We start from the raw sequence: 26678 nt of genomic DNA on the forward strand, positions 1-26678 counted from the left end.
GGGAAATTTGAGGTGTTACAGCAGCAATGTGTATATATATATGTATATATATATGTATATATGTATATATATATATATATATATATACATATGTATATATATATACACGCACACGCACACAATTCAATGTATGGTGTTTGTGTACTACTATTATGGTATAGATTTATTAAAAATAGCACAGGAGGACATAAGATTGATTTAAAATTTTCGACGTCACTTGTTCTCTGTAATCAATTTATTTTTTGGGGGTGTGGTTATAAATGTCTCCCCACGTCATGTTTCATGAGCGCTACATGCAATTCTTTCAAAATAAAAGAGCCTTCCGTTCACGGGAGTCTCTTATTGTGAAGGTCAGCGGCTCTGCGTCGGCGCTTCCAGGAGGCTAAAGGCAAGTGTCTAGCTAGCGGCTATCAGCTAGCTGAGTACGTCACCAAAAGTGGTCGTCGCGACGATTAAGAAGTCCAACCGAACATAACCGACGGCCACTCTTCATGCTGGCGACCCGCTGACATCGTTGTCGGCACTCGTGCGCCGTCTCCATGGCAACGGAGGACTTCTACGAGGTGACGCTAACATGCTAACGCGAGCTAACGTGTGACACGGCTAACTTGAAGAAAGTTGAAGAGTGGCCGCGGGGTGAAGTCATGCCAACCAAATGTAACATGTTTTGACGTGAATATGGATTATGAGATGAACAAATAGGCTGCGTGCTGCCCACAGGTGGAGCAAATCGTTGACAAGCGGAAGAACCGGAAGGGGCGGACCGAGTACTTGGTCCGCTGGCGAGGCTATGGCTGTGAAGGCGACACGTGGGAGCCCGAGATTCACCTGACGACCTGCATGGCCTATGTGCACGACTTCAACCGGCAGTACACTCAGCGACACCGAGACGCCACCCTGCTGCGCTCCACCCGAAGCTACCTGTGCGCAGCCGCCCACGACGGGCGACTTCCGCCCATCTCGGACCCTAAGCCTGCTTCGCCTCACCTGCCCGCCCCCCCTGGCGGCCTCAAGGCCCAGCCGCACTCCATGCCAATGCCAACGGCCCCGGTGGGCACTGCCCACCGCAGCTTGGACTTGTCCAAAAGCGGGATCAAGATCCTGGTTCCCAGAAACCCCATGAACAGCCTCCAGGATGCCGAGGAGTCGCCCAGCGAGGCGGCGCCCAGCGAGGCGACTCACAACACGGACGCCGGTGCCCGCGACGCACACAATGTTCCTCCCGAGGTGGCGCTGGAGCAGGCGGCTGGCGTGCAGCCGGCGGCCCTGGGGGAGCTGCGCGCCCGCATGGGAATCAGGTCGCGGAGCCGCAATGCCCCACCCGTCACGCGAGCCCTCAATGGAACAGGTAAGAAGAAGAAGAAGAAGGTGATAGGTTTTTTTTGCTTCCAGGGACTTGTGGACACTTCAAAATCACCGACCTGAACTTGTGAAAACGTTCAGTTTGTTGAGGTTGGCGCGGTAGAGCAGCTACTACGCTCAGCCACCGGCGTAGTCTGACAGGTGGGCAAGTGGGAGGCGGGCCGCTCAAGATTTTTCGAGGCACTCCACATTTGACCTGAGCTTGCAATCGAGAAGCGGGTGAGCGTTCCGCTTCGCTTAATTGGCCGCCGTTTGACCGAGGGGGCATTTTTGGATGCAGCCGCTTCATCGTGCACATCGGAGGAGAAGGAGCACATCATCGGCGGTGCCCCGCGTGCAACCAGGCCCGTCTGCCCGCTACATGGACGTTAACTGAATCGCACTGCCAGGAATGCTCCCGACGTGTGAACGTAGCATTGGCACGGCTAGCGTGCTGAGTGATTTTGTTCTTAAAAGGCTGCGCAAGAAGTGTTGCGGTCTCAACAGAGTCCGGTGAGCTGTCGCTGGCGACCTCCGGCGCCTCGCTTCGGGTCTTATGCGGATGACTTTGTTCCTGCGAATTCCGCGTTTGTCCGTTGGTTCACAGAAGCTCGCAGGACGATAATGTTTGAGAATCAAATATGTGTGACAGGTAATAAAGAGGAAAGTAATAATACGCGCACTATTTTGACGGGTTGCCACGAGGCGCTATCCTTGCTCTTTTCTCTGCCTGTTGAGAAATATTTTGACGTTGGCTTCCTGAGAGGAGCGCAAGGACGTGTTTTTCGGCTGACTCCGGCGGTGCTGACTGACCGACTTTGTGTCCGCTTAGGTGCGCCGGTGATAACGGAGGACTTCAGCGAGACGTCGGCCCTCGCCGCGGCAACGGGCGCCCCGGTCAAGCGGCGTCCGGAGGAGCGCGGCGCTTTCGACAAACGTTTGCGCTTCAGCGTGCGCCAGACGGAGAGCGCCTACCGCTACCGCGACATAGTGGTCAAGAAACAAGACGGCTTCACGCACATCCTGCTGTCCACCAAGAGCTCGGAAAACAATGCGCTCAACGCCGAGGTGCGCACACCCCCTCCGCGCGGACCGCCCCTCGCGCACCGTCGCCTCCTTTCACCTTTGCCTTGGTGGTCGCCACAGGTGATGAAGGAGATCCAGAGCGCCATGGCGACGGCGGCTTCGGACGACAGCAAGTTGGTGTTGCTGGCAGCCGTGGGCGGCGTCTTTTGCTGCGGCCTGGACTTGGTCGACCTGGTCAGACGCCTCACGGACGACAGGAAGAAGGAGAGCGTCAAGATGGCCGAAACCATCAGGTAATTGGTCGTCTCGCATCCCCTTCTGCAAAAGGTGGCTCAAGTGTAGCAGAGCTCGGCAAGCCCAAATAGTCCAAAGACTTCTTTGGAGCAGTCCGAGGTCGAGCGCCACACCTTTAACCGCGTTAGCGCCGAAACTTCATTTGCATGTTTATCAAGTTGCTACGCGGTCGACAACGTTTGTGCTGGACTTTTCAAAGTGAGCCACGAGTACCTAGCCAAGTTCTGGAAATTAACGTCGATGAGCAAGGAAGTGGCGCAGATGATCGGAAGCCTTGAAATGTCTCATGATGCCGTCGAGGCAACGTGGCGTGCGTAAAACGCCAGCAAAATGTCTGAGCTAACGTCGCCTGCAGCGTAGTCAGCGCCCTCGTATTTGTGACATGAAAGCCAAACAATCCACCAGCAGCCAACCAAAAATGTCGTCTCCGTCCTCGTTTTGTCGCAAGTGGACGTTGTTATCAGCTGCCGTCTCGAGGACTCGCTCACTAGATGGATTTGCCACATAATTGCCTATTCAAGTTTTCAATTGACCGGCGAATCGTTTTTTGTTTTCCTGCGGCGTTGGCACGTCGGTTACAAGCTGTCGTCGGGTTGCGTTCATGTCACGCGTCGCAGTCTAATGTTCCTTTGACTTTTAGTCGCTTGAATTGGAGCAACCGTTTTTGCCGGTCAGTCCCCCGCTATCAGGCCTCGACCCTCCTGCCTCATTCATAAGGTTTTTTTTTTTGTTGTTGTTTTTTTTAATTTGTCAGCCACTGCCGGATGGGCGTCCGTCCCGTAGCCGGACTGTTCTGCCCAGCTCTGAAAGGAGCTAGTGTGGCAACTTTGGCGTGGCAAAAAAACCAAAACATTTGTTACAAGATCAGCATTGGCTTTGAGATTCGAATGACCTTTGAAATGAAAGTGTCATTTGGCTCCTCAGGACGTTCGTCAACACATTCATCCAGTTCCGCAAGCCCGTCGTGGCTGCCGTCAACGGGCCGGCGCTGGGCCTGGGCGCCGCCATCTTGCCGCTGTGCGACGTGGTGTGGGCCAATGAGAAGGCCTGGTTCCAGACACCGTACGCCGCGTATGGCCAGACGCCCGACGCCTGCTCCTCCTTCACCTTCCCCCGCATCATGGGCCCCCCCTCGGTCAGTACGCCGCCGCAAAGCTGAGCCGCGCCTGGCGGCCTGACGCTTCCGTTTTGCTTGCAGGCCAACGAGCTGCTCCTGAGCGGCAGGAAGTTGACGGCGCAGGAGGCGTGCTCCAAAGGTTTGGTCTCGCAGGTTCTCTGGCCGGGAACCTTCACGCAGGAAGTGATGCTGCGCATCAAAGAACTGGTTGCCGTCGACTCCCTCGTGAGTGAATTTCAAGCTGGAAACAACTCAAAGTGTCAAAATGAAATGCTTGATCGACAACTCTTTCAACAATCGAGTTATTGCTTAGCGATTTCACTGAAACGTGTACGAATGATTTGGTTTGATTTGCGCCTCCATGCTGTTTTTCGAGTTCTTCATGAAATCGTTTTTGCGTTGGATCAAAAGAAGACATTTTGTAAAGCACTACTTTGACTTTGCGAAACAACGAGCCAAACTGTAACGGAATCAGTTTCAAAAAGCTTGCGGAGTACGTCAGTCCTTCTCGAAATCGTCATTGAAATCACAAGCGATCCCAAATCAACAACAGGAATTGGTTGGGAAAAACGTGATTTTGTCATCATCCAAATCTTTTACGCAATAGAATAATTGAGTCCAACAATCGGAATAGTCACTATTGTGCTTCATCGGATTCGTTTCACGAAAAGGGAGCAACGGCTGCATTGCAGAAAAACGAACTATTTGATGACTGGAAAAAGGGGCAAATGTTTGTTTTTTTTTCTTCGCCGTTCAGTAGATTTGGGGGGGGGTGCGTGCTTGTAAAAGCCTGCGCGCATGAGGCACACCCGAAATGCTCGCAGTGCTTAAATCATCAGAAAAAAATTTAATATTCTGTAGCTCTTCCAAAAATGTGTCTGAACGCTCGTCAATCAGTGAAGTGATTCCGAAGTAAGATTTCCTCTAAACAAAGTTGATCCATGCAAAGAAAAGGAGATGTAACAAGCCATCAGGGTGAGCTGGATGTCACTTTTGGGCGTGGTTGCACAGGCCAATGCATGCACGCGCTTGTGATTGGCGTATCTCGGAAGACGTCAGTTTGTGAGGAACGCAATTCTGATTCTCACTGGCTGACTTTTTTGGGCCACTGCCGCTCTCAGTGGCGAATCTGTTCTTTGCCTCTATAAAAGTGCATGTCCCCGCCCGATTTGAAGTTTGTGCATTGCGTCTTGGTGTGGCTCAGGTCCTGCGGGAGTCCAAAGCCTTGATGAGGAACTCCAGCCGAAGTTCCCTGGAGCAAACCAACGAGCGCGAGTGCGAAGCGTTGAAGAGAATTTGGGGCTCGCCGCAAGGAACCGACGCCATCTTGCAGCACCTGCACACAAGCAAAGAGCTCCACTAGGACCGGGACCAGGATCTGTTTGTGCTTCCTTGACTGGACTGGACTGAGTGTTTGAGTGGAAATTTTAAAGTAAGTTATGAGTTATCATGTTTCCTTGATGAACGTTTGGCTCTCTTGAACGCCCCGACAGAAAGCAAAAAAAAAATTTGGAAACGTCCCAGTTAGCACAACGCCTTTCGTGGTCACATCCTTGCGGTTGTCACGTATGCAGCTTTTCGATCTGGTCATCATCGTAGTCAGGCAAACGGAAAGGAGCGTTGCCGTAGTTACTTGTGATGACGCCCCCTGCTGGTCATGAAACCTTCCAACCTTTGGACTCAAGTACGAGAGGCTTGTGGCTGCCTCGACCGACACTGGCAAGTTGAGAGGACCAAAAACCAACAAAAAGAAATTGAACATAAAAACAAAATAGCGAAAAATGGAATAAATGTACTGCACGCAGATGCCCACCAACATCTTGAGTTTAAGCAAATCGGGTAAATAAATTCATGTATTCATTTATTTCCACATGACGTTAGCTATTATTAATTTTTAAATCTTTAATTTTCTTATATTTTAGTTGTTCTTTCATATTAAAAAAAATCAAGTCTATTTTTCATATTCCCTTATTTCATTTTGATTTTGGCCGTTTTATACCTGCAAAATTATTCAAATGAGGGGGCGTGTATTGGGTCAAACTATTTGCCTATTGACTAGGTGACGGTGCTTGCTGCACTGACTAAAGACAAACTTAGGACCGCCCCCTCATTTGAATAACGTTGCCTTCTGCAAATCAGTGGCGGGCTGTGCGTTCAGTTTAGTCCAACTTAGTCCGACTTGAATCAATCTCCCTCATTTTACCATTTATGACACCACGGCTGGAGTTTCTTCAGTTAATCCACACTTTTACCTTCTTTGGCCATTGTAGTTTAAAAAAGCAAGAACAGTCGCCAGTTACGACTTTTGGGTGTGTTGATTCTCTCTCTCTATATATATATATAGATATATATATATATATATAATGAAAAAAAATATTTTATTGAACACGATTAAATAAATGCCAAAAGCAAAGAGTGTGCAGAGAACATCATGCATGACCGTTGACTAAATACCTTCAAAAACACTCAAGTTCATTTATTTATTGAGCAAAATAAAGTGTGCTCTGTGGAAAAAGTCAATCTTTCAAACAAAATATGACACGCTCATTCCTTGACGTCATAACGCATTTGAATCTTTTCGAGCTTTTCTAACTCAGACCTGTGATGAATTTGAATCATATTTTCCTAGTCAATGAGGTGGGTGTGGTCAGGAGGTGGGCATGACCAAGTGCAGGGAGTAGGCATGGTCAGGGAAGAGCACCAGTGTGTAAAAGTGCCGCTGGCGCATGCGGAGACTGTCCCGAAAGCCGTGAACCGTGACGGCCGCCCAGGGTGGCGAGCGCGGCCGCTCCAGGAAGAGGCTGCAACGCAAACGGGGAAGGTGGATGATTGGATGATTGGCTGATCGGATCCCGAGCGGGCCGCAGAGCTTACCTGAGGTGCCGGACCAGCGTTGTGATGTTTTGTGGAAGCAGCAGACCGCGAACCGCCAGGAGAAACGAGCTCTGAGAAGCTTCGCCGGATGGCTGAGGGCACGCCAAGGTTGACAGGAAGCCATCGGCGGCGTTGTTGCTGTGAAGGACAAAATGTCAAGAGGTCACCTGACGTTTTGGACACACGCCATCCTGTCCGGCCTCCTCACCAGCTGATGTCGGCTTGGATGGCCCCGAGCCACTCCAGAAGCTCGAAGGGCTCGTACGAGCGCAGGTCGCAGGTTGGTGGGCCGGGCGGTCGCGAATGGGTCACGAGGCGACCGGCGACCTCAGCTGTGTGCCGCGACCACTCGTATTTTGCAAGCAGCGGCTGCAGCGCGTCCGGCCCGCCTGCATGCGCACACAGACGCACACGCGTGTGAGCAAGGACGCCTTTCGTATTTCGGCGTCGTGACGGTGCTCTGGGTTTTGTTGACGCAACAGAGGTTGACCTCCACCCCGACATGTTGGCGGCACCTTCCATAATCTTCTTCTCGTTGCAGTCACGGCTGCCCGAGAAACCAGTATTGACCGTTCGCAAGACTGCTGCTGCGCTGGCAGGTTCTTTTGTTGAGAAATCTTGATCGCAAAATTTGCTCCAGTTTTGTGCAAAGTAGCGCATGTGAAGCCACTCTGCACGTCGACAGACTGTCCGCCTGCCTTCTCATTATAGCAGTTGCTTTTTTGTTACATTTAAAAAAAAACACCAAACTTTTTAACTTGCCACAATGTCTTTGTGAACTGCAACGTGTCTATTCAGGTTTTTTTTTAAATCCCAGATACCGCATCCTTCCCTGTGACTAAAAATCAACTCCCTCGGGTTGTATATTGAAATGTTGTCAAATGCGCACAATAGGAATGAGACGGCAAATCACCTGAAGTCGGCGCCAACAGGAAGTCCATCTTTAACGGAAGGCGTGACGTCAGACCGCTCAATAGACGCCGGTAGCTCGGCCTGCCGGGACGCACGATGCTGTCACTCAAATCCACACTGACCACTACAAAGAAGTCAGACATTAGCATGCAAGGGTAGCCGCTCTCTCCTCAAATAACTTTTCCCCATTGAAATCGCATGAATCTACGTCACACCGTATCTGCTGGACTTCGCGTTGCACGCTTTGCCTTCAATGCCCAGCAGCTCGTACGAGTCTTTGTCCAGCGACAGACTCAGATGTCCTGCACGCAAGCAAACACAAATGCGTCAGTCATGTTTAGCGACAAGAATCCTCAACGCTGTTACCATTTGCCTCGAGGAAGGCACAGTTGTCTTCGTCGATGCGAGTCTTGTAGGACAGGCCACACACGCTTGCTGAAGCACATTTTGTCAGTGACATGCAAGACTCATGGGAGGTCACGTGACAAGGGCCTACCAAGGCTCAGGTGTTTGTCCACAAGTTCAAAGAGAGGAAGCTGCCGGACCAGGTAGAAACTTTGGAAACCTTTTAAAACTTCATCGAGCTGAGAAGGAGCGCAGTCACAATCTGGAAGCAGCACGGTCGCCTGCACAAAGACAAAACACTTAATTGACATATTCAGGGGACTGTAATGGAAAAGCGATTTGTGACTGGAGCAGTGACGCACAACGAAACGTGACGTAACTCATATTTCGTGATGTCACGTATTGTTCTGGACGCGAGAAGAACTTGACTCACTTATTTGAACGTTCACGCTTCATAAAACGTACTGTGCAGTTTCCATGTCGACTGCAAATGCACGTGACGAACGAGTTGGCGGCTAATGCTAATCCTAACCCGCGTGAGCGTCTGACCTTGTAGTTGAAAGGAAGCTTCTCCAGGTGCGCGCTCAGTCGGTTGTTTGGGTGAAGCAGAGAAGACGTTTCGCATTGTAGAAGAATCTTGCTGCTCATCTTCACTTTAACCACTTTTGAGCCACTAAAACGGGAAACGATCGGAAACGGAAGTCGAGCAGCACACTACTTCCGGTTGCTGCGCTTCTTATTGTCTTTCATTGGCGGCATGTTTCGTTTGTTTTAGTTGATGTATTTCCCTTGCAATTAGCACCTGCAATTGCTCAACGGCATTTGAAATATGTTGGAGAAATGCGATGAAAGGAGGGGCCTGTAATGTAATAAATCTCATTTCATTTCAAGGTTAAACGAGAACACTCTTTTAGTACACTTCTCAAGATTGGGAAGGAGAGACGATTATGCAGTGTACAAAATGTGACGAACGATGTTGGGAAAAAAATGAAATTCAAAATATTTGTTCAGATAAATAGGAAAAGTTACAACTTCTATGAATGTATGACATGTCATTCATGCATATTTGAGTTTAAGAGCGTAATACGTCACAGAGATTTGCAGAGGCGTCATTCCGTGTTTTGTCTGTGTGGAGTTGCCGTAGTTAGCAATCCCCGAAAGAAAATGGGCGACTCTTAGCGCATGCGCGACTCACATCTTGCAGTTTTTTTAAAACAAAGCTGACGTCATTCTCGCGGGTCACGTGTCCAGACTCCCCACGCGGAAGTTAATCGAGCACGCGGGTTCTGTGATTGCAAGGCGAAATACTCGCCCCCAATTCACTTTCGTGATCATCGCGCACATACACGTATGTTAGTTTGTCTTCACGTCACGTCACGGCATGGCGGTGGTCGTCGACTCTTTACCAGGACAGTTTGATGACGTGGAAAACGAGGACAGGTAAGAACGCGTGTGAGCGCGTTTGTTCAACGTTAACTCTTCGCCTTGTACGAAGTCAAACTTGTAAGTATAAAAATATGGCTAAAACTATGAATATTAAAAAAAATGGTCTTAATTTACTCTCTAAAGGACGTAGTCGGTGTGAAACGTCCGTGATTGGCTTGTGTTCAAAATGAGGGGGCGGGTGATTGATGGGTTGCAAAGCACTGCTTTCGTTGGTGTATTTGCGATGTGTCAAGAAGGCTTCGTCTTTGCACTCTCAGCTCCAACTTTAATCAAGTCCACTTGAAAGAAAGTCGCGTTGTCCGAATCAAAAAGCATAGTCCTGGTTTTGAAATGATAACCATGTGTTTATGGTCACATGTTGTGCTGCAGCCAGTCCCAAGCATTTGACATCCCGCGTGATGTCACGCAAGTCGGCCTGCTGCTGGACGGCGGTGATGACAGTGATGAAGATTACAGTGATGAAGAGGATGGGGATGATGATGATGTGTTGGCATGGTCTTCCGCAGGGGGCGATCTGACCAAACGATACCACCAGAGTGCTGTTGGTCAGGTCAGATAATTGACAGCTTCCATTACGGTTGTTTGACAGCAGGCAGTCAGCCGATGATGCTTTTTGTTTTCCAGGCAAACAAACAGAATTCATCCAAACGTGTGCTTGTGAGCACAGACAGGTCACTGAGGAGGTTTGAGCACAAGATCAACCTGGGTAACACGCGCGCACACACACGCACGCACGCACACATGCACTTGTGTAACCTTTTCACACTCGCTTGTTTGTTTGCAGATAAACTCAATTTCGCCGACTCTGTGATCAACAAAGTGACAACGATGCAGAAGCAGAAGGATGCAGACACGTATGTCAACACGCCATGCTTGTCATTATTAGATGAGGGACTTCTTCAAATGTCCACTCAAACGTCTTTGTGGCACTTGGGGAGTAGAAAGGAGTGAATGATTGTGAAGGTGGCAACTGCATTGGCAATCATTCATAATAATCAGCTGCTCCCGAAGCGGTCCGATTAGCAATGTGACGAGATTTGGCAAAATTCGAGAGCGGCCATTTCAACCTGAGTGTGATTGCACCTGTTGAAAAGTTGCTCCACAAACTCCCGCAAACAAGAGTGAAAGTGTCTTTACTTGACCATTTCTCTCATCACCCTTGGCTGCAAATGACCTCCCCGAGTCAGGCCGTAATTGCGAGGGTGTGTCTAAATGACCGTGATCTTTGAAACCAGAGCTGGCCACAATCCCTAGAACACCATTGCATTGGATGAGACGAATAAGCAGGTTTGAATAGTAAATTAGCCAGCTAATGATTGTTTGCGGGATTGTGGTATTGGCACCCCCCGTCTTTGATGGTATCAACCTCTGCCGTTAGCATCTCACCCGCGGCGGCGTCATGCACTTTTTTTTTTGTTTGTTTTTGTCATAATGGGGTCGGGGGCCCGACAATCATGAATAAGGCCGGAAGTTCGAGTTTGGAACGGAACCCAATCGCTGCCGGAAGTGGGGGACTGACCGCCAAAAAAGGGCCAAGTGCCAAGCTCTTTTTGAAATGGCATGCTTTGCCTTAAAAACTTGACTTCCAGAGGGCAAACGAAACATTTTTGGTGGCAATTACCGTAGAATCGCTGGCGTACGAACGCAGGTCATCGGTTGGGCATTGAGTTGTTTTCCGAGGCCTTTGAGGGCCCCAATGGAGTTTTTTTAGATAATCCTGCAAAGATGGCGGACACTTGGAATGTTGGGAGTGTTTTTAATCCATTGACCTTTATTTATGTCTGCCATTTCAATTTGTGTTGACCGCTTGCTCCTGCCCTCAGGTACCGCGTGAAGGACAAATCGGACCGGGCCACCGTGGAACAGGTGCCAATTAGCGTCGAGGTGCTTTTATTGTGAAAAGAAAGCATAGGATTAGTGCGTGATGGAAAGTGTGGTCCAGGTTTTAGATCCTCGAACGCGAATGATTCTCTTCAAGATGCTGACTCGCGGGATCATCTCGGAAATCAACGGCTGCATCAGCACAGGGAAAGAGGTGAGCCCGCCCGCCCGCCCTTTTGACATCTCTCCGCCACGCTCCGCATCTCCTCAATGCTCGAATCCCGTCAGGCCAACGTCTACCACGCCGGCACGGCCGGCGGAGACAGCCGAGCGATCAAAATCTACAAGACGTCAATCCTGCACTTCAAGGACAGAGACAAATACGTCAGCGGCGAGTTCAGGTGCCGTCCCGTTTTACGCATTCATTCCATCCTGACTCGTCCACGCCGCCCGCCCGGCGTGAGCTGCATCCGCTGAAGCCTGTCTGCCGTCGCCGTGCAGGTTTCGTCACGGTTACTGCAAAGGGAACCCCCGGAAGATGGTGCGAACTTGGGCCGAGAAGGAGATGAGGAACCTGATCAGGTCTCTGCTTTTCTGCAAGGGCGTCAAGCCCCCGAAAAGGTTGCGCACTTAAACATCCCAAACGCTCTCAGGTTGCAGACGGCCGGGATCCGTAGTCCGGAACCGCTTTTGCTGCGGAGCCACGTGCTGCTCATGAGCTTCATCGGCAAAGACGACACGTGAGGCTTGCTCGTAAGCGTTAACGGCCGGCCGAGCAGCAGCCTTCTCACGTCTTCACCCGTTGAGCAGGCCCGCTCCGCTGCTGAAGAACGCCATCCTGTCCGAGTCCAAGGCCCGCGAGCTCTACCTCCAGGTGGTCCACGACATGAGGAAAATGTTCCAGCGAGCCAGACTGGTTCACGCCGACCTCAGCGAGTTCAACATGCTGTAAGGACAGCGAACACTGCGGCCTGCCGCCCGCCTGCTCGGGCGATGACCTCGCTTTCTGCTCTGACTCCAGATATCACCATGGCCAAGTTTACATCATCGACGTGTCGCAGTCGGTGGAACACGACCACCCGCATGCGCTCGACTTCCTCCGGAAAGACTGCGCTAATGTCAACGGTGAGTGGGCGGGGCTTTGTCGCTTGGCCATCAGGAGCAATATTTGTTTTTTGTACTTGTCTTTTAATTGAGTTTTCACAGATTCAAACCAACAATGTGTATACGTCACACATACTCTTACACGTCTCAATCGTCCCTTTATCTCGGTAATCTCATCTCTAATCTACCCGGAGTTGATCTGGATCCCATTCTCTTACATGTCTCTAAAATGTAAACACTCAACATACAGAACAATAACCTTTGGGGTGCACCATATCGTCATAAAAAAAAAAAAGAATTGGAAGGAAAAAAGATGATATAAATGACGGTCTAATCACAGAAACATATTTCATCCACTTATCCTATCTTTTGCGAAACGCCTCACATTAAAAGTGACAATGTCTCCTAGACGATGTCTAGCCATTCATTTTCAGCTTTTTGCCATTTCCTGGTTAGGACTTAACCTCCACGCAGCGCTCAAGATCTGAAATAAATATTTCTATGAGGAGATACAGTCCCTGATATTAAGGCAGCGAAATACAGAGATCGTATTTCAAAGGGAATATGCATCTGAAATGAACCTCCCGCCAAAAAGAACTCAGTTACACATGACCAAACGATATGGAAATGGTTTGCCTCCAGGTTTCCACATTGTCGCCAACATATAGCAGAGTCTTTGTAGCCGACTCTCGCTACTCTGCCTCCTCGATTCTTGCGTTCATTTTCTTGATTTCTTCCCGGATTCCATCCAACTGCTTGTTGTTGCCCAACTCGGCTCTTTCACTTGTCCCTTCTTCCACTCCCGCGTCGTCACTCTCCGCCATGTTGCTAATAGAGGAACCAGGGCTTACTGCGTCGTCCTCGAAATATTTGATCCTCGATGTCTTTTTATTCTTCGCTTTCGGCATTCCCGCTGCCCAACACCTCCAATGCAACTTTAACTTCCTTTTGCAACTTATTCCAGTCGTCGTTGGAAAGTTGAATCTTAATGTCGGGAGCATGTTTTTTGAGGCTGCCATTTCCTCCCCTCACCAAACCGCAAGTCCAGGATCAATATTATTTTTCAAAAAGGCCACATGAGACCAGTACAGCAAAAAAAAAAGAACAGTAGCTTGGAATTCAGGAAAGCGAGTGAACACTTTCCTCTTTCAGACTTTTTCGGGAAGCGCAATGTAGCGGTGATGACAGTCCGAGAACTTTTTGACTTCATCACTGACCTGTCAATTACCTGTCGCAACATGGACCAGTACTTGGAGAAGGTGCGTTACTGGCACACGGTGAGTGACCTCTGACTTTTACTCACCTGACCGCGTTTGCGTCCGATGGCCCAGATGATGGCCGTTGCGGCCGAGCGGACGTCGGCGCAGCGCTCGGATCAGGACCGCGTGGACGAGGAGGTGAGAGATGAACCGGCAACGTCCACCGGCATCCGCCACTCTCGAACCTGTGGCTTTTGTGTCCAATCAGGTGTTCAAGAAGGCTTACATCCCGCGAACGCTCACTGAGGTCAGCCACTACGAGCGCGACTTCGACCTGGTCAGGACGAGGGAGGAGGAGACGGCCGCCGACGGCGTGAGTGTTGGGGAGCGGGTCGCAGGAAGTGGCGTGGCCGCAAAGCCAAACGTGATGATGCAGCCATTGGCGGGCGGCCATTTTATCTCGCCTTCTTGTCCTCTTCTCCATCTCGGTTCTTCAGGTTCTGTATCAGACACTGACCGGACTGAAGAAGGATCTTTCTGGCGTTCAGATGGTAAAATGACATCTCACACGCCACCAATTTCAATTTCAGAAAATCCTTCTCTATCAGTAACATTTCACGGCGGCGCCATGGCTCGGTGGCAGAGTGGTCGTTTCCTTTGATCCTCGGCCACTGTGACAATGTGTCATCAGCAAAATCGGTGTGAAGCGCCTTGACCGCATTAATAGGTGGAAAAGCGCGACACAATTGAAAGACGAGCAGAACCATTTAATGCTCTTCCGCTAAGTGGCAGAAGGTGCAATTAAAATGAACCAGGGAGTCGATTTCGATTTCAAATGAAATTTGGGTTGGATTTCTTGATTGCAAGGCTAAGTCTAATAATACACGTGCATTCAGAGCTGGGCAGACCGCCTGGACCCCCATTTTTGGGTCTGATCATTTTTCTGAATATGGCCAGAGGGTGGAGGGCGGAACGGTACAGAGATCGCGGCCGCAGGGCAAAAAAGGGTCACGAGCCCAGCCCTGCACGTCATGGATTTTGTTTTTTGTCATTGTTTACTTTGACCAAAACGTGAGTAAAAGGCCTGAAAGTGACGGGATTGTGTTGTAGAAGTTTAGAATTTGCATTAATGTGAAAGCTAGCCACACATGTATGCTGATTGCATGTTGGCCCGGGCAAAAAAAGGGGGGGGGGGATTTGTATTTTCAAAATGGGAAAAACTGCATCAACTGTGACTTCTCTCGACGCGCGGTGGGAAAATGATCAAATTGAGCGCAATGATCTGTGTTGAGGTTCCGGCTCTGCTGGAGGATGACGAGTCTTTGTCTGAGGAGGAGGATGAAGAAAACGACGAAGAGGGCGATGCCACTCAGCCGCTATCTAGCGACATCAACGCCTTGGACAAAAAGGTTGTTTTTTTTATTTTTATTTATGTTTTTAGCGACATTAGCATGACAAAAGAACGAACAAACGAGGTGTTTTTTTTTCCAGGAGAAGAAGAAACTGGTGAAAGAAGCTCAGAGAGAAAAGAGGAAGTCCAAAGTCCCAAAACACGTGAAGAAGAGGAAGGAGAAAGTGGCCAAGAGCAAGAAGGGACGATGAACTTCCAATCGCAGCCTTCGTCCATTCTTGTGACTTCAAAAAGTCTTTCAGTAAATGAATTTTGGTAAAATGTCCGTTGTCTCCTCTTTGACTGTTTGCAGCTTCATGCCAAACGCAACAAATGCGTGCGTGCGTGCGCAGCGACCTGGAAATGTAAACGCGTGAATCTGAATATTGAAACCTGCTGATTGACGGCGCACACCGACGGGCACGTCCATTCGTGCTGAGCGGCCACATTTTGGTTGACATGAGGCCAAAATGCAAATATTTGTTCAAGAAAAAACGAGTGAGACGGCCGTTCGTATCCACTCACGAGAATGGATGAAGCAAGTGCGCACACGTCGTGAATGCAAAGCAAAAGCAAACGTGATGTCACCTGAGTGCAATGAAAAGTCAAAAGTATTTGGACATCTGAGTGGAGAATGTTACATGAGTGAGGAAGACGATAGCAATGATGATGGTGACAAAGGGAAGAGCTTGTGGGCCCACACTTCACTTCGATTGGTTCACTGTCGCAGGAGCACGCTGCGTTGTGATTGGCCAAGCGGGAAATAAAAAGCAAGTGACAAATTGAGAACTTGACAACTTTTTCTTTCTTTCGTCATGGCTGCCGACTGGACCGACTGTTTGACCTTTGCCCTGTCGATGGCCAAGCAGGCCAGTCAGGTATGATCTCTGACCTTGCCGCTTTTTGGCAACGAGCCGACTTCATCTCTGTTGACCTGAGGGTGTGACGGTGATGTCATCCGTTTGATTCTGCGACGGCGCAAGGTGGTGATGGAGGCTTACGAGCGCCGAGGTGAAGAGTTTATGTGTAAAAGTTCCGCTGCTGACTTGGTGACGCAAAGTGATGTGAAGGTGGAAAACTTCCTCAAGTCGGCCATCGCCTGCAAATATCCCCATCACAGGTCAGATACTCCCATTTTTGGAAAGAGGATTCTATTTTGATGAAAGGCGGCATCGAGTGTTGAATGAAACTTAAAGCCATCTTTGTTTTTGTTTTCCTCAAATTTTGGAGTTGGGGGATTGTCTTGAGCTCTCGCTCGGTATCAGCTGAAGGCAAACACCTAAGGGATGGCCTACCCAGGACCGGCTCGATGGTTGTCATGGTAATGTTGGGCGGGATGCGGTCCAAGACAGCTCCGCCACTAAAAGGAGCCCACGTCTTGAGTGCAATTGCTTCATCTTGACAGCGAGTAAAAGTTGACTGGACGTTCTTATTTTGTTTATTTGCGCTTAGCGTTAGGGAGCGTCCACAAATTACATGTTGACGTGTATATAGCACCATAAATCAAATATGTAAACATATTTTTAAATTTCCAACTCAGTTGTAGCCGAAAATGGTTGACCAATGCTACAAATAAAACCGTGAAAGTGTGCTTAGATCTCTCATTATGGTGAAATAAGAGGCATTTGCATCACAGCAATAGTCATACATTGACAAAAATATTCAAACATTCATTGTCCAGCCAACTTTTACTCGCTAAACTTGACTCCGCCATCATCGTCCAGGAAGCCGGAGGCGTCGTTATGGATACCGAGGGTGCGTGTCGGCTCTGCTGCCGTTCGAGAGCGTCCACCTCGCCTTCACGTGGACGTGTCCTTTTTTTTTTTTTTTTTTTTTCTTTATTGCAAACGTGGACGTGTCCTTCTCCTCAGGCTCCCGCTTCGACATGATGTCACAGCGAGTCATCGCGGCCAGCTCGTCCGGCGTAGCCAATCAGATCGCTCGAGTCATTCGAGCTTTTCCCTGTAGCCGTGACGACGCCGAGCCGAGGCAATGACGCGCGCTCATCTGTTATGTTCATCACATGTGGAGTTGCTTGCAGGAGCTTGAGCTTGCGGAAAAAAAGGCTTGTCATCGTTTGCACTTTGCAGTTCAACTGATGGGCTAAAATAAAAATAAAATTATATTCGAGATCATATCATGTTGTGAAAATAAAAATAACTTTTTCAATTCAGCAATATTCAATTTCATCCAGACGTCATTGCTGTACTGACTTTAATTTGGTATTCAAACTTTTTCCCCATCAGAATGTCCACTTGTTCCTGTAGTTAACAAAACTCTTAATTAATGACACATGATGCCAATCATTTGTGTCCTTTTGTAGGAATAACTTGATGAGAAAATGTTGCAGGATTCACAATGTGATGGAATGAACCATTCCAACTTAGCAAGAATTTGTGTTGACGTTCGTCGCTAGCAAATGACTCCCTTTGAAACTCATCCGTGACTAAAACGTGTCCGAGTGCGACCAGCAGGGGGCGGCGGCGATTGCGGATGTGGAGAACGAAGAAGACAAAACCCGGAAGTGAGCAGTGTCGCTGATCCGCACAAGTCAAGATCAAATTCAGTATTCCGTCATCCTTCTTTTCTTCAAGTTGACACGCATAAGTGAGTCTTTGTCAACTTTGAATTTGTTGTTGCTTTTGTTCCACTTTCACGTTGAAGCTTAAGATAGATTGCAATATAGACTTATTGATGAGCATTCTTTGAACGACATTTTAATTCTACTTTTGCTTGAACACTCCTTAAAATGATTCGAACGTGCCACAATTTTTGCCTCTGTCACGTCGTTAGTGACGGAAGAAGCGCTAAACGTTAATGCAAAATGTCGGCAAACGAGAGAAATGAAGCCATTTGCGCCCCCCTGTGTTAATGGCTTGTCACTGCAGCTGATGATCACATCAGTGGATGTGAATTGAGGATGAATGTAAACGTTTAAAATACAATCTTGTGCGTTGTGAAATAGCCCATCTAGCGTGATGGACGTTTGGCAGAGCGCCCTGGACCATGCTGTTGCTGTGGCACGAAAAGCTGGACAGGCACGTCCACGTCCACGTGCACATGCCATGCAAAATGCATGTAGTTGTTAACATAGTGATTGTGAAGGTGGTGCGTGACGCCGTGGGTGGCGTACGGACAGAGGCGGTGATGGTGAAGAGTTCATCCATCGACTTGGTGACGCAGACGGACCAGAAAGTCGAGAAGCTTATCATCCAGTCGGTCAAGGAAAAATTCCCAACACACTGGTATGAAGGCCCGTGTACGTACAACTTGCTTTCCAAAAACACGAGAATGACTTGACAAGTCATCTTGTTTACAGTTTTAAATCTCCCTTTGAACGCAGTTTGCCTTTTTTTTTTCTTAGAGAGGAAAGAAAAAAAGATTGGTTTTGTTCATTCACGCCAACCTGGCACCCCCGTCACCGTCACTTAACGTAACACCAACAGTGACGGAGCAACTCTGAGGATCATTAAAAGGATGCTTTTAGGACCTTAACACCAGGAAATGTATAACAGATTTGCATGTTAAAATGACATCTCTGCCAAAAAGTCTCCCCCTGCACCAAAAAGACTCTGTAGTGATTTCATTTTTTAATTTTTCTGATAAATTCATATTGGCACACTCCCTTTTGGTGCTCAGCTAGTTATTTTTTTCCGGTTTCAGCTGTCTACGTCACAGCAAGGAGGCAAACGAGGTAATATCGCCCCAATTGTCTAAATGCAAACACGCATTACTACTCTTGTCCACTTCAACCTGTGAAAGTAGAAAAGTGTTCTGAACAATAGTTTGGATTTATTGACAAACAAACTCATGTGATCACCTTGTTCGATCGCTTCTCCAATGACGCAGGCTGAATCGGACAAGAGCAAGAATGCGCACAAGAACCTCGACTGGTTATATTTTGGTTATTTAGCAATGCTAAAGCTTTGTTGCATGTCAGGAGGCAGCCGGCAGCCAGTCATCGTGAAATAGATTCTTTTTTTGGTCGTGAGTGCATCCACCATATTTGATGTGGCATTGTCCCCGTAAACGAATGCACGTCAACCTACAAAGTTGATGCCGTTCCTTTACTCCAATTAGATCGCGGGTAAGGAAGAAGTGAGCAATTGGCAATCGTCAACTCCTTTTTTCCGCCCTCGTGACTAGCAAGGGGCATTTTATTTAATTTTTTTTATATGCAACTGTCCCCAAGTGGTAGTGGGCTTTCCAAACGCTATTGCCACGCCGCTAAAGAAGGAATGATGATGTTTGCGCATCAGCTTCATCGGGGAGGAGTCGGTGGCCGAAGGAGAAGTTTGCATCCTGACCGACAGTCCCACGTGGATCATCGACCCGATCGACGGGACCACCAACTTTGTTCACACGTGAACTCCATTTTTCTTCTCCTCGCTCGTCGTTTTGTTGCCACAATGCTGACGAGCTCCTGCGTCTCCTCCGCAGATTCCCTTTCGTCGCCGTTTCCATTGGATTTTCGGTCAACAAGCAGGTGAGAAGCCTGCCCCGTTGTCAAATGTTCTTGCCATCAAGCGCTTTGTGACTCCGCCTCTCAGGTGGAGTTCGGCGTCGTGTACAGTTGCCTGCAAGATCAGATGTACACGGCACGGCGGGGGAAGGGCGCCTTCTGCAATGGCCGCCCGCTGCAGGTTTCTCATCAGCAAGGTCTGCACGTCATCCCTCGCTTGTTACAAGGATCGCAAACAGGAAGTGACGTCATGCGACTTTCCGTCAGACATCCAGCAGGCCATCATCGCCACAGAGTTTGGCTCCAACCGAGACCCCGTCGCGGTGGACAAGATCTTCTCCAGCCTCAAAAGGGTCGTCAGCATTCCCGTCCACGGGTACCGCAACCGCGCCGCGACCGGCCGAGACCGGCCGCAACCGTGACGGTGTTTGTGTCTCTTTGCAGGGTGCGAGGCGCAGGAAGCGCCGCCATCAACATGTGCCTGTTGGCGTCCGGATGCGTGGAGGCCTACTACGAGATCGGCATCCACGTGTGGGACATCGCCGCCGGATCGCTCATTGTCTCAGAGGCCGGCGGCGTCCTGATGGACGTCAAAGGTAAGAGCGTCGTCGTTGTCGTGGCAACGCGGCACCCTACTCACCTCTCTTTGTGTGTGTGCGCGCAGGGGGCCCGCTGGACCTGATGTCCCGCCGCGTTTTGGCCGCCAACAACCGGAGTGTGGCTGAGCGTCTCATCAAAGAAATCGACGTCTTCAGCGTGCGCCGAGACGACGACGCCTCCTGACGTCTGCTTTTGTCGTCAACAAGCAACAAAGATTTCATATCGGATTTCCAAATTTGGTCAAGTTCAGATTTTTTTTTCCCACAAATTCGGAATGTTATTTTTTTTCGTATAAATGATTGGCCATGATACATGTCGCTGACCACGACGCAACCAACATTCCCTTATTTTGCTTTGCTGAAGTGTCGATTTCGGTGATGCGAAGGTGAGCAACATGTTTGGGCACGTTGATAATGGGAAACGCGTGAAATAGGTCATGTAATCGAGTTGAAAAATAATCCGATCAAGTTTTCTGTATTAATTTCACAAAAACTCTGAAAACGTTTTGACTCCCGAGTCCTGACTTTGCGTTTTTTTGTTTATGAACTCACATCAGCTCTCATGAAAATGTGCTCAAGGATGGACTATTTCTTTTTTTTTTTCTTTTTAAAATTGGGTTTGGTCTCCAGTAAGGAAAGGGGAAACACGTTCAATGGATGCTTTATTTGTGCAGAAAAAGAAAAAAAAAAACAAGTGAAAAGGTGAAACTCAAGAGCTGGCCATTGAAAGTTGCGTCAAACTTTGGACGGGCGTGGCCCTCCACTCCTTGCCTTCGGTGAGCGCTCGTGGCTGGTGCAGGAAGACGCTGAAGTGGACACCCTGATTGGCCGCCGCCCTGACAAAGCGGGCGTTGGCCGTCAGGGTAACGGCGCGTAGCGAGTCGCCGGTGCCGAAGATCAAGAGCGAGCGGCGGTTGACCTTGGCGCTAGGCGCAAGCGCCAGCGCCCGATCTGACGGCTGGTCATCCACCAGGCGCAGGCGTGCCAGGAGCTGCCGGGCGCGCTCCTTCTCGCCGGGCCCGCCCAGAGTGTCCAGGATGAGCCGGAAGTCGGCCACGGCGGCGCCGCAGGCATACAACTCCTTGCCCGCCATGAAGGCATCGAGCAACGGCAGAACCGGCCGGCGGCGCTCCTGGGCCGCCTGCTCCGTCAGGACTGGCTCGCGGAAGGTCAGGTGGCAGTGGCCGTGACTCAGCGACGACACGTAGGCGATGAGCGCGGTGATGTCCAGGTTGACGCGGCCGCACTCGTCGGCACGCACTGGCGCAGGGAACGCCAGGCTGGTGACCACCGTGGCACGGTCCACATGGGTGGGCTCGGGCGCATCCTCCGCCTCCTCGTGGTCCTCTTCTCTCTCCTCCTCTTCCTCGCCACCCTCCACCAGCTCGGCGTTGACGGCCACGATGTCACCACGGACAGCCACGCCCATCTCCTCCAGGCGCCGCGCCATGGGACTGGACACGCCGTTGTAGAAGGCGAAGATGACGCGAGGGTGGAGATACTGGACGGGCTGCTGGCGGCTGGCGCGCACAAAGTCCTCGGCCTGCCCGATGATGCTCTTGGCACCGTAGCGGCCGCGGCCCTGCCAGATGTTGTGCAGCGCCTCGGCCTTCCTGCCCACCGCCTTGACCCACGTGTGCCCGCCATTGGCCACCACGTCCACCACCAGCGTGCGCTTGTCGCCGGCGGCATCCCGGTAGGAAAAGACGTGCAGCACTGCCACCACAGCCTCCAGGCTCTCGGCCGAATCTAGCACGGCGGTCAGGTGCGTGAGGTTGGTGCTGTGCAGGTGTGACTCTTTGAGCAGAAGCTCGCCGCCTTCCGCGCGCTGCAGGAAGCGCAACTCCGCGCGGAGCTTGCCGCAAAGCTTTCCGCGTCCTTCCACAGCGGGACCGATTTGCTCGGCGCGCTGGCACAGAGCCTTGGCCATGCCCATTCGCTCCTCTAACATGTCCTGCAGAGACATGACGCACGCATCCTACCTGGGGTCAGGAAGAAGGCACAGGATCGATCATTTGGAGAACAAACACAAATTGGACGTGATTGCTCTTTCATCGACATGACTGCTTGACACAGCGAGCTAAGCGAGGCACGTCGTCGTCATTCGAAAAGGGAACATGACGGAGACTTACTGAGGCGGCGACGTGTGACGACGGCGAATCAGCTCGTGGCTGTTAGCTTGTGATGCTAACTGTAAACCTCTTCCGCCTTCGACAGGAAGGAGCCCAGCTTGGAAGAAAAGATCCTAGGCCACGCCCCCTTTGAGGCTCGTGCCTTTGGCGACTCCAAACTTGAAAGGTCAAATTCGTCCGAAGGCAGCTGAAAAATCCAAAACGACCGCCATCTTTCTCCCTTCTTTAATAAAGTTATTGTATTGCCGGTACGCGACATTAGATTGGTAAAAAAATGGAACCACATGAAAAGCGCGTGAGACTGGAGTAAATTTCTACTTGATCATTTCAAAGTCGGTGCTTTGCCTTGAATGGGAACGTGGACCTTCCCATCATGGCCGCCACGTATGCACGTCACTCATATTCGTGGCTTCCGTAGCGCATGGCGTGAGCGTTGTGCCGCAGTTAACCACTAGAGGGAGCTTGGGTTCGTGAGTTGTCTTTGTACACAAGCCGAGAAAGGTCACACGCTATTGCAAAATCCACAAAGGAAATGCAATTGTGACCTTACGTACTCACGTTACTTTCTCGGCCACCGTGACTTTGACTCCAATTCATGACTTCCTAACTCGTTGAATTTTTTTTCAACATCGCTCCATGAATTGAAATCGCAAATATGTCAGGAAAATTGCAATCCAGTCTTTTCCTGACATCATTCGGCCTAACATCCGATACCCGTGAGAACAATGACAAAAGTCTTTCGGCACAAATAGGCGCAAGTTGATTCTCGTGCATTTTTACCAGTGCAACTGTGTCAGATTTAGGTGTTAAAAGGATACTTGGTTTGTGGTGTTGTTTCAACAAAGAGGCCACCAAACGTTCAACTTTTCCAATGATGTCTGCCCCCTCTGAACCGCCAGAGAGATAATTTATTCTTGTCACACACCTTTGATGTCTTTTGTCAAATGGAATCGAATCAATCTTAATATGGGATTGAAAATATTAGTATCCCCAAATCCAAGCTCCTAAATGCATACAAGCTGTCAATCAAACGAAGTCATGAATGCAACGAGCAATGACAAAATCGTTTTTGATTTGGTAATAAATATTTTTATTTATCAGTCAAAAATGTGATTGACAGGCAGCATGCTGGGAGGGGCTAAGGCACATTTCACAATGAGGTCATGTCCATCCTGTTGTGACACAAAAACTTGCAGGCATGTTGCTGGGGTCAAAGGTCACACTCTGAGGCGTCTTCTGGCTTCGTCAGCTCTTGGCTTGTTTCCTTTTTTGGACCAGCTCTGCCAACATCTTGTAGCGGATCATGCAGTCCTCCTGAAAAACAAGGCGCCCGCCATGTGGCCAGCTTGTGAGAGTTTGTTGCTTCCGGCTTTTTCGTTTTCTCGGCTCACCTTGCTTTTCCCTGGAACCACTTTGGCGATGCGATCCCAGCGCTCAACGCTTCCTCTGGGGAACTGCTGCAGGGCCAGTTCCAGAAGCTTCTGCTGGTTCTGAGTCCACACTGCTGCCGCCACCTCCGCCTTGTCCTTGTTGTCCTGCGCCGCCGCCGTCGCATCCTCCACTTCCTCCTCGTCCACCTCGTCAGGGTTGAAGTCTTTTTGCCGCCGGGACCTGATGCGCCCCCCCTCTTCCTCGTTAGCCGTAACCGCACACTTCCTGTTCCGCCGCTTAACCACCGCGCAGTGTTCGCCTAGGCTCCGCTCCTCGGCAACCGTGCCTTCTTCACAAACGATAAGCGACGGCCCCTTCAACTCGGACAGCTTCACCAGACCTGCAGCCGCACACGGATGACAGCTGAAGCAGATGCAAAAGAAGGCACGACGTGTTATGGCCGCGTGTCGACCTGTGCTGAGGTGGGCGAGGTCTTTGGCTTGTTTGACTTTGGTGGTCACCTGTTGATGGCAAAAAAAACTTGAGAATGTCAAGTTTGCGAGCGAATTGCAGAGCTAGGCACTTGAGCGTTTTCTACCGGTCAGTCCCCCGCCCTTCAGCCGGGGTACCCGTTCCAACCTTCGATCCTCCTAAATATTGTCGACCCCGAGATGGACAGCCCAGCTCTGCTCTTGAGTTAAGGCGGCGGCGTGTCACTCACATCCGTCACAGATCTTCCCAGCTCGTGGGCGATTTTCTCCCAGCGACCCGGCGTTCCTCCTGGGAATTTTCCCATCAGTCTGCTGAGGAGGCTGATGTCGTCCTCGCTCCACGCCGACGCCTAAACATAGACGACTTAGCATGTGACCACACTAACACTCGTGCTAAGAAGACGGCACCTTCTTCCTGGCGGGCTTCTGGCCTTGCAGCCATTGGTCCAATTGCTCTTCCACTTCCTGGATGGATCCCATCTGCTGGTAACTTTGAAAGTTTGGCTCCTCTGATGACGGCTGGTAAACGGGGAAGTTCATCTTGGGCCTCTTCACCTTTGACCTCTTCTCTCCTGAAAGCACAAGGTCACGTGACCCACCGGGAGACAAGTTAAAGAGAAAAAGCAACCTTCTTACTGCTTGAAACTTCCTGTTGAGCTTTTTCTTGCTCTTCTTTTTCTCTCTGCTGCTTCTTCATCTGCTGGTTGTCTTTGTAGTATTGCTGCACCTCCTGCGATCGACAAGCACGAGAAGCTTCTGGAAAAGGCACACGCACACGCACCCGCACTCATAGGAAGTGTACCTGCAGGGTTTGGGGCATGTGTTTGATTGACAGGTAGATCCACAAGCTGACTTTCAAAGGAAGAAGGTCCTGCCAGTGGGGGCGCTCCTGAGCCCTACACGAGCACACGCACACACATGCGCATTGGTGATGGTGACATCATATTGGAAGTACCAACGCCACGCCAAGTACTTGTCAGGGCGGTCAGGAGCGCCGTGCTTGACTTCTTCTTTGGCGTTGATCTTCTTCTTCTTCTCTCGCTTCTTTTTGGCCAGCATTTCATCCTGCAGGCGCACAGGTGTCACTCGGGAGGGAATACCAGACGTGCCGGACTCGCACGCGTCTGCAACTCACCAGCAGCTTCTCCAGGTAGACGGACCAGATGACGGCGTAGTGTCCAACGGTGACGATGATGAAGAGCAGGAAGGCCAGCTCGCTGTTGCTCATCTTCCTCACGCGGCGATAGTAGAAGACGGGCTGCCGCCAGTCGGGGAGTCCGTTGACCAGGATGTCATCGTACCTGCGCGAAGGCACAGAGGTCAGAGTCCAAGCGGGCGCGGCGGCGGTGCCATCGGCATACCTGCGTCGCCGCTCATCATCCTTCAGGACTTCGTAAATGGCCACCAGCTGTCGAGCATCACAAAACAAATTCTTGCGCACACTCTTGCATGTCGTTCTTGTCCTTATTTCCCAAATTGTGTCGTGATGTTCGTAACCTGTCGGAATTGCGTCTCGGCATTTTCATCTTTGTTCTTGTCAGGATGCAAAACCAGCGACAGGCGGCGATAGGCCTTTTTGATTTCTGACGACGACGCATCCTGAACACAAAGCAGAGGTGGCGACTTGAGGTGCGGCGCGGCGAGACCGACTCAGGTCCACTTCCGCCGCGCCGGTGATGAGGCGAGGCGTCACACGTGCAGTGCGGACACGCTGGTTGTGCGCCCGATTGGTAAGGCGACCTGGCTCCATTTGCACAAGACAAAAGCACTTGTGAGCTGCACCACATTTGAAAAAGAAAAGAAAAAAAAACATCGCCATGACGACGATGCTCGCGATTTACCGTGCAGCTTGACTTGGGAATTGGCTTCAGACTTGAACATTAAGAATGGGAAAAGTGCACCTATGTGATTCCGCCAACGTACAGTAATTAGAGTATAATATAGCGTACATGTGTGTGTTGTTGAATTGTGCTTCTGTTTACTTGAGCACGAAGCGCAGTCGTGCTGGCTTCTGTCGACTGCAACACAACTGGTTCGACGTGCACGTTACCATGGAGACGCTCGGAGTGGCACGAACCTGCTCGAGCGACATGAAGCGGTAGAAGGTGTCCGGGATCTCCTCGACCAGGTCCAGAAGCTCCAGGTCGGCGTCCCAAGCGCCCGACGGGAGGCTGACGGACAGCAGAGTCAAGACGCACAAGGTAAGCCGAGCACCCTCCGGCATCTTGCGCTGCTCCGATCGTATCGTATCGTATCGCCTCGCTTCGTCTGGTTCCCGATCGGCCAGCTCAGCGGGCCGGTGACACGGAAGTGTTCGCAAGTCACATCCGGGTCACGCGTCCTGTCACCTTAAAAGTCGGACTCCCTAAAAAAGACGAATCGAAAAAAAGGCCTGAAGTCTAAAAAAAAGAGGCCGCCTGAAGTCTGAGTTGTTTTTTAATTTGATTATTTTTTTTTTTTAAACAAAGTCTGAGTTCTTTTATTTTTTTTCTTTCCCGAAGTCTAATTAATTTTTTTCGAATGCGGTCTATGTGGTACCAGGCTGAGCGGTCGGCCAGCACAGGAACCTCGGACACTGGATTTGCGACCTCCTTTGCATTCTATTATTTTCAGGACACGTGTTGTCCCAAGCAAAAGGCGGGTCTGTTTTTTTTATTTTTATTTTTTTATGGGGGGGGGGGTCATTTTTTGATCTCCTCAAAGTGTTGTCCATTCACCACCACTTGTGAGCTTGATTCCCACTAAACCTCCTGC

General features: G+C 50.1%; 7 protein-coding genes across 8 annotated transcripts; 4 read left to right on the plus strand and 3 right to left on the minus strand.

The window, feature by feature from the left end:
• Positions 1–318: 318 nt before the first annotated feature.
• Positions 319–5732, plus strand: cdyl (chromodomain protein, Y-like). Its single transcript, XM_088311594.1, has 7 exons — positions 319–563; positions 721–1348; positions 2174–2409; positions 2488–2660; positions 3586–3796; positions 3860–4003; positions 4983–5732. Exons 1-7 carry the CDS (start codon positions 540–542, stop codon positions 5139–5141), a joined length of 1575 nt encoding a protein of 524 aa, XP_088167720.1. The 5' UTR covers positions 319–539; the 3' UTR covers positions 5142–5732.
• A 512-nt stretch (positions 5733–6244) lies between these two features.
• On the minus strand, positions 6245–9070 carry rpp40 (ribonuclease P/MRP 40 subunit). Of its 2 annotated transcripts, XM_088311598.1 has the most exons (9): positions 9002–9070; positions 8459–8582; positions 8061–8190; positions 7931–7999; positions 7780–7866; positions 7566–7688; positions 6861–7041; positions 6653–6790; positions 6245–6579 (listed from the first exon to the last, which is right to left on the minus strand). In XM_088311598.1, the coding sequence occupies exons 2-9, from the start codon at positions 8555–8557 to the stop codon at positions 6426–6428; spliced, it is 981 nt and encodes a 326-aa protein (XP_088167724.1). In that variant the 5' UTR covers positions 8558–8582; positions 9002–9070; the 3' UTR covers positions 6245–6425. The 2 variants fall into 2 exon arrangements, with proteins under 2 accessions (XP_088167724.1, XP_088167723.1); XM_088311597.1 differs by having other exon boundaries at positions 8459–9060.
• Positions 6512–15153, plus strand: riok1 (RIO kinase 1 (yeast)). The gene is made up of 17 exons (XM_088311593.1): positions 6512–9349; positions 9725–9905; positions 9980–10061; positions 10140–10209; positions 11179–11221; positions 11298–11390; positions 11465–11577; positions 11678–11758; positions 11830–11916; positions 11987–12124; positions 12198–12301; positions 13433–13539; positions 13612–13677; positions 13748–13852; positions 13977–14030; positions 14772–14888; positions 14971–15153. Exons 1-17 carry the CDS (start codon positions 9291–9293, stop codon positions 15079–15081), a joined length of 1611 nt encoding a protein of 536 aa, XP_088167719.1. The 5' UTR covers positions 6512–9290; the 3' UTR covers positions 15082–15153.
• Positions 15154–15283: 130 nt separating this feature from the next.
• LOC148326596 (inositol monophosphatase 1-like) lies at positions 15284–16865 on the plus strand. Its single transcript, XM_088310215.1, has 5 exons — positions 15284–15747; positions 15853–15989; positions 16100–16190; positions 16594–16630; positions 16741–16865. Exons 1-5 carry the CDS (start codon positions 15685–15687, stop codon positions 16863–16865), a joined length of 453 nt encoding a protein of 150 aa, XP_088166341.1. The 5' UTR covers positions 15284–15684.
• A 467-nt stretch (positions 16866–17332) lies between these two features.
• Positions 17333–20254, plus strand: LOC148326597 (inositol monophosphatase 1-like). The gene is made up of 9 exons (XM_088311600.1): positions 17333–17476; positions 17835–17907; positions 17975–18114; positions 19129–19233; positions 19310–19355; positions 19420–19528; positions 19599–19707; positions 19776–19927; positions 19996–20254. Exons 2-9 carry the CDS (start codon positions 17848–17850, stop codon positions 20112–20114), a joined length of 840 nt encoding a protein of 279 aa, XP_088167726.1. The 5' UTR covers positions 17333–17476; positions 17835–17847; the 3' UTR covers positions 20115–20254.
• Positions 20255–20575: 321 nt separating this feature from the next.
• c12h7orf25 (chromosome 12 C7orf25 homolog) lies at positions 20576–22424 on the minus strand. Its single transcript, XM_088311596.1, has 2 exons — positions 22063–22424; positions 20576–21912 (listed from the first exon to the last, which is right to left on the minus strand). The coding sequence occupies exon 2, from the start codon at positions 21894–21896 to the stop codon at positions 20640–20642; it is 1257 nt and encodes a 418-aa protein (XP_088167722.1). The 5' UTR covers positions 21897–21912; positions 22063–22424; the 3' UTR covers positions 20576–20639.
• A 710-nt stretch (positions 22425–23134) lies between these two features.
• On the minus strand, positions 23135–26247 carry dnajc1 (DnaJ (Hsp40) homolog, subfamily C, member 1). The gene is made up of 12 exons (XM_088311595.1): positions 26002–26247; positions 25422–25523; positions 25286–25332; positions 25060–25225; positions 24898–24989; positions 24727–24820; positions 24561–24654; positions 24333–24496; positions 24155–24274; positions 23906–23954; positions 23454–23833; positions 23135–23376 (listed from the first exon to the last, which is right to left on the minus strand). Exons 1-12 carry the CDS (start codon positions 26146–26148, stop codon positions 23308–23310), a joined length of 1524 nt encoding a protein of 507 aa, XP_088167721.1. The 5' UTR covers positions 26149–26247; the 3' UTR covers positions 23135–23307.
• Between the last annotated feature and the right edge of the window lie 431 nt (positions 26248–26678).

The sequence above is a fragment of the Idiotropiscis lumnitzeri genome, chromosome 12, assembly GCF_059441095.1.
Source record: "Idiotropiscis lumnitzeri isolate Australia: NSW breed Sydney's pygmy pipehorse chromosome 12, RoL_Ilum_1.0, whole genome shotgun sequence".
NCBI classification, from domain to species: domain Eukaryota; kingdom Metazoa; phylum Chordata; class Actinopteri; order Syngnathiformes; family Syngnathidae; genus Idiotropiscis; species Idiotropiscis lumnitzeri.

Coding starts and splice junctions, on each gene's coding strand:
- cdyl (XM_088311594.1), top strand. CDS start 540: ATGGCAACGGAGGACTTCTACGAG. Junction 564..720: donor CAACGGAGGACTTCTACGAG/GTGACGCTAACA, acceptor TGCTGCCCACAG/GTGGAGCAAATCGTTGACAA. Junction 2,661..3,585: donor AAGATGGCCGAAACCATCAG/GTAATTGGTCGT, acceptor TTGGCTCCTCAG/GACGTTCGTCAACACATTCA.
- rpp40 (XM_088311598.1), bottom strand. CDS start 8,557: ATGAGCAGCAAGATTCTTCTACAATGCGAAACGTCTTCTCTGCTTCAC. Junction 7,689..7,779: donor CGCGAAGTCCAGCAGATACG/GTGTGACGTAGA, acceptor ACTTCTTTGTAG/TGGTCAGTGTGGATTTGAGT. Junction 7,042..7,565: donor CCTGTTGGCGCCGACTTCAG/GTGATTTGCCGT, acceptor GTGCGCATGCAG/GCGGGCCGGACGCGCTGCAG.
- riok1 (XM_088311593.1), top strand. CDS start 9,291: ATGGCGGTGGTCGTCGACTCTTTACCAGGACAGTTTGATGACGTGGAA. Junction 9,350..9,724: donor GACGTGGAAAACGAGGACAG/GTAAGAACGCGT, acceptor GTTGTGCTGCAG/CCAGTCCCAAGCATTTGACA. Junction 13,678..13,747: donor AGGACCGCGTGGACGAGGAG/GTGAGAGATGAA, acceptor GTGTCCAATCAG/GTGTTCAAGAAGGCTTACAT.
- LOC148326596 (XM_088310215.1), top strand. CDS start 15,685: ATGGCTGCCGACTGGACCGACTGTTTGACCTTTGCCCTGTCGATGGCC. Junction 15,990..16,099: donor TGCAAATATCCCCATCACAG/GTCAGATACTCC, acceptor CAAATTTTGGAG/TTGGGGGATTGTCTTGAGCT. Junction 16,191..16,593: donor CCGGCTCGATGGTTGTCATG/GTAATGTTGGGC, acceptor ATCATCGTCCAG/GAAGCCGGAGGCGTCGTTAT.
- LOC148326597 (XM_088311600.1), top strand. CDS start 17,848: ATGGACGTTTGGCAGAGCGCCCTGGACCATGCTGTTGCTGTGGCACGA. Junction 18,115..19,128: donor GAAAAATTCCCAACACACTG/GTATGAAGGCCC, acceptor TTTGCGCATCAG/CTTCATCGGGGAGGAGTCGG. Junction 19,529..19,598: donor GCAGGTTTCTCATCAGCAAG/GTCTGCACGTCA, acceptor ACTTTCCGTCAG/ACATCCAGCAGGCCATCATC.
- c12h7orf25 (XM_088311596.1), bottom strand. CDS start 21,896: ATGTCTCTGCAGGACATGTTAGAGGAGCGAATGGGCATGGCCAAGGCT.
- dnajc1 (XM_088311595.1), bottom strand. CDS start 26,148: ATGCCGGAGGGTGCTCGGCTTACCTTGTGCGTCTTGACTCTGCTGTCC. Junction 25,524..26,001: donor GCTTCATGTCGCTCGAGCAG/GTTCGTGCCACT, acceptor CTTTGTGTTCAG/GATGCGTCGTCGTCAGAAAT. Junction 23,834..23,905: donor CCTCGCCCACCTCAGCACAG/GTCGACACGCGG, acceptor GTGCGGCTGCAG/GTCTGGTGAAGCTGTCCGAG.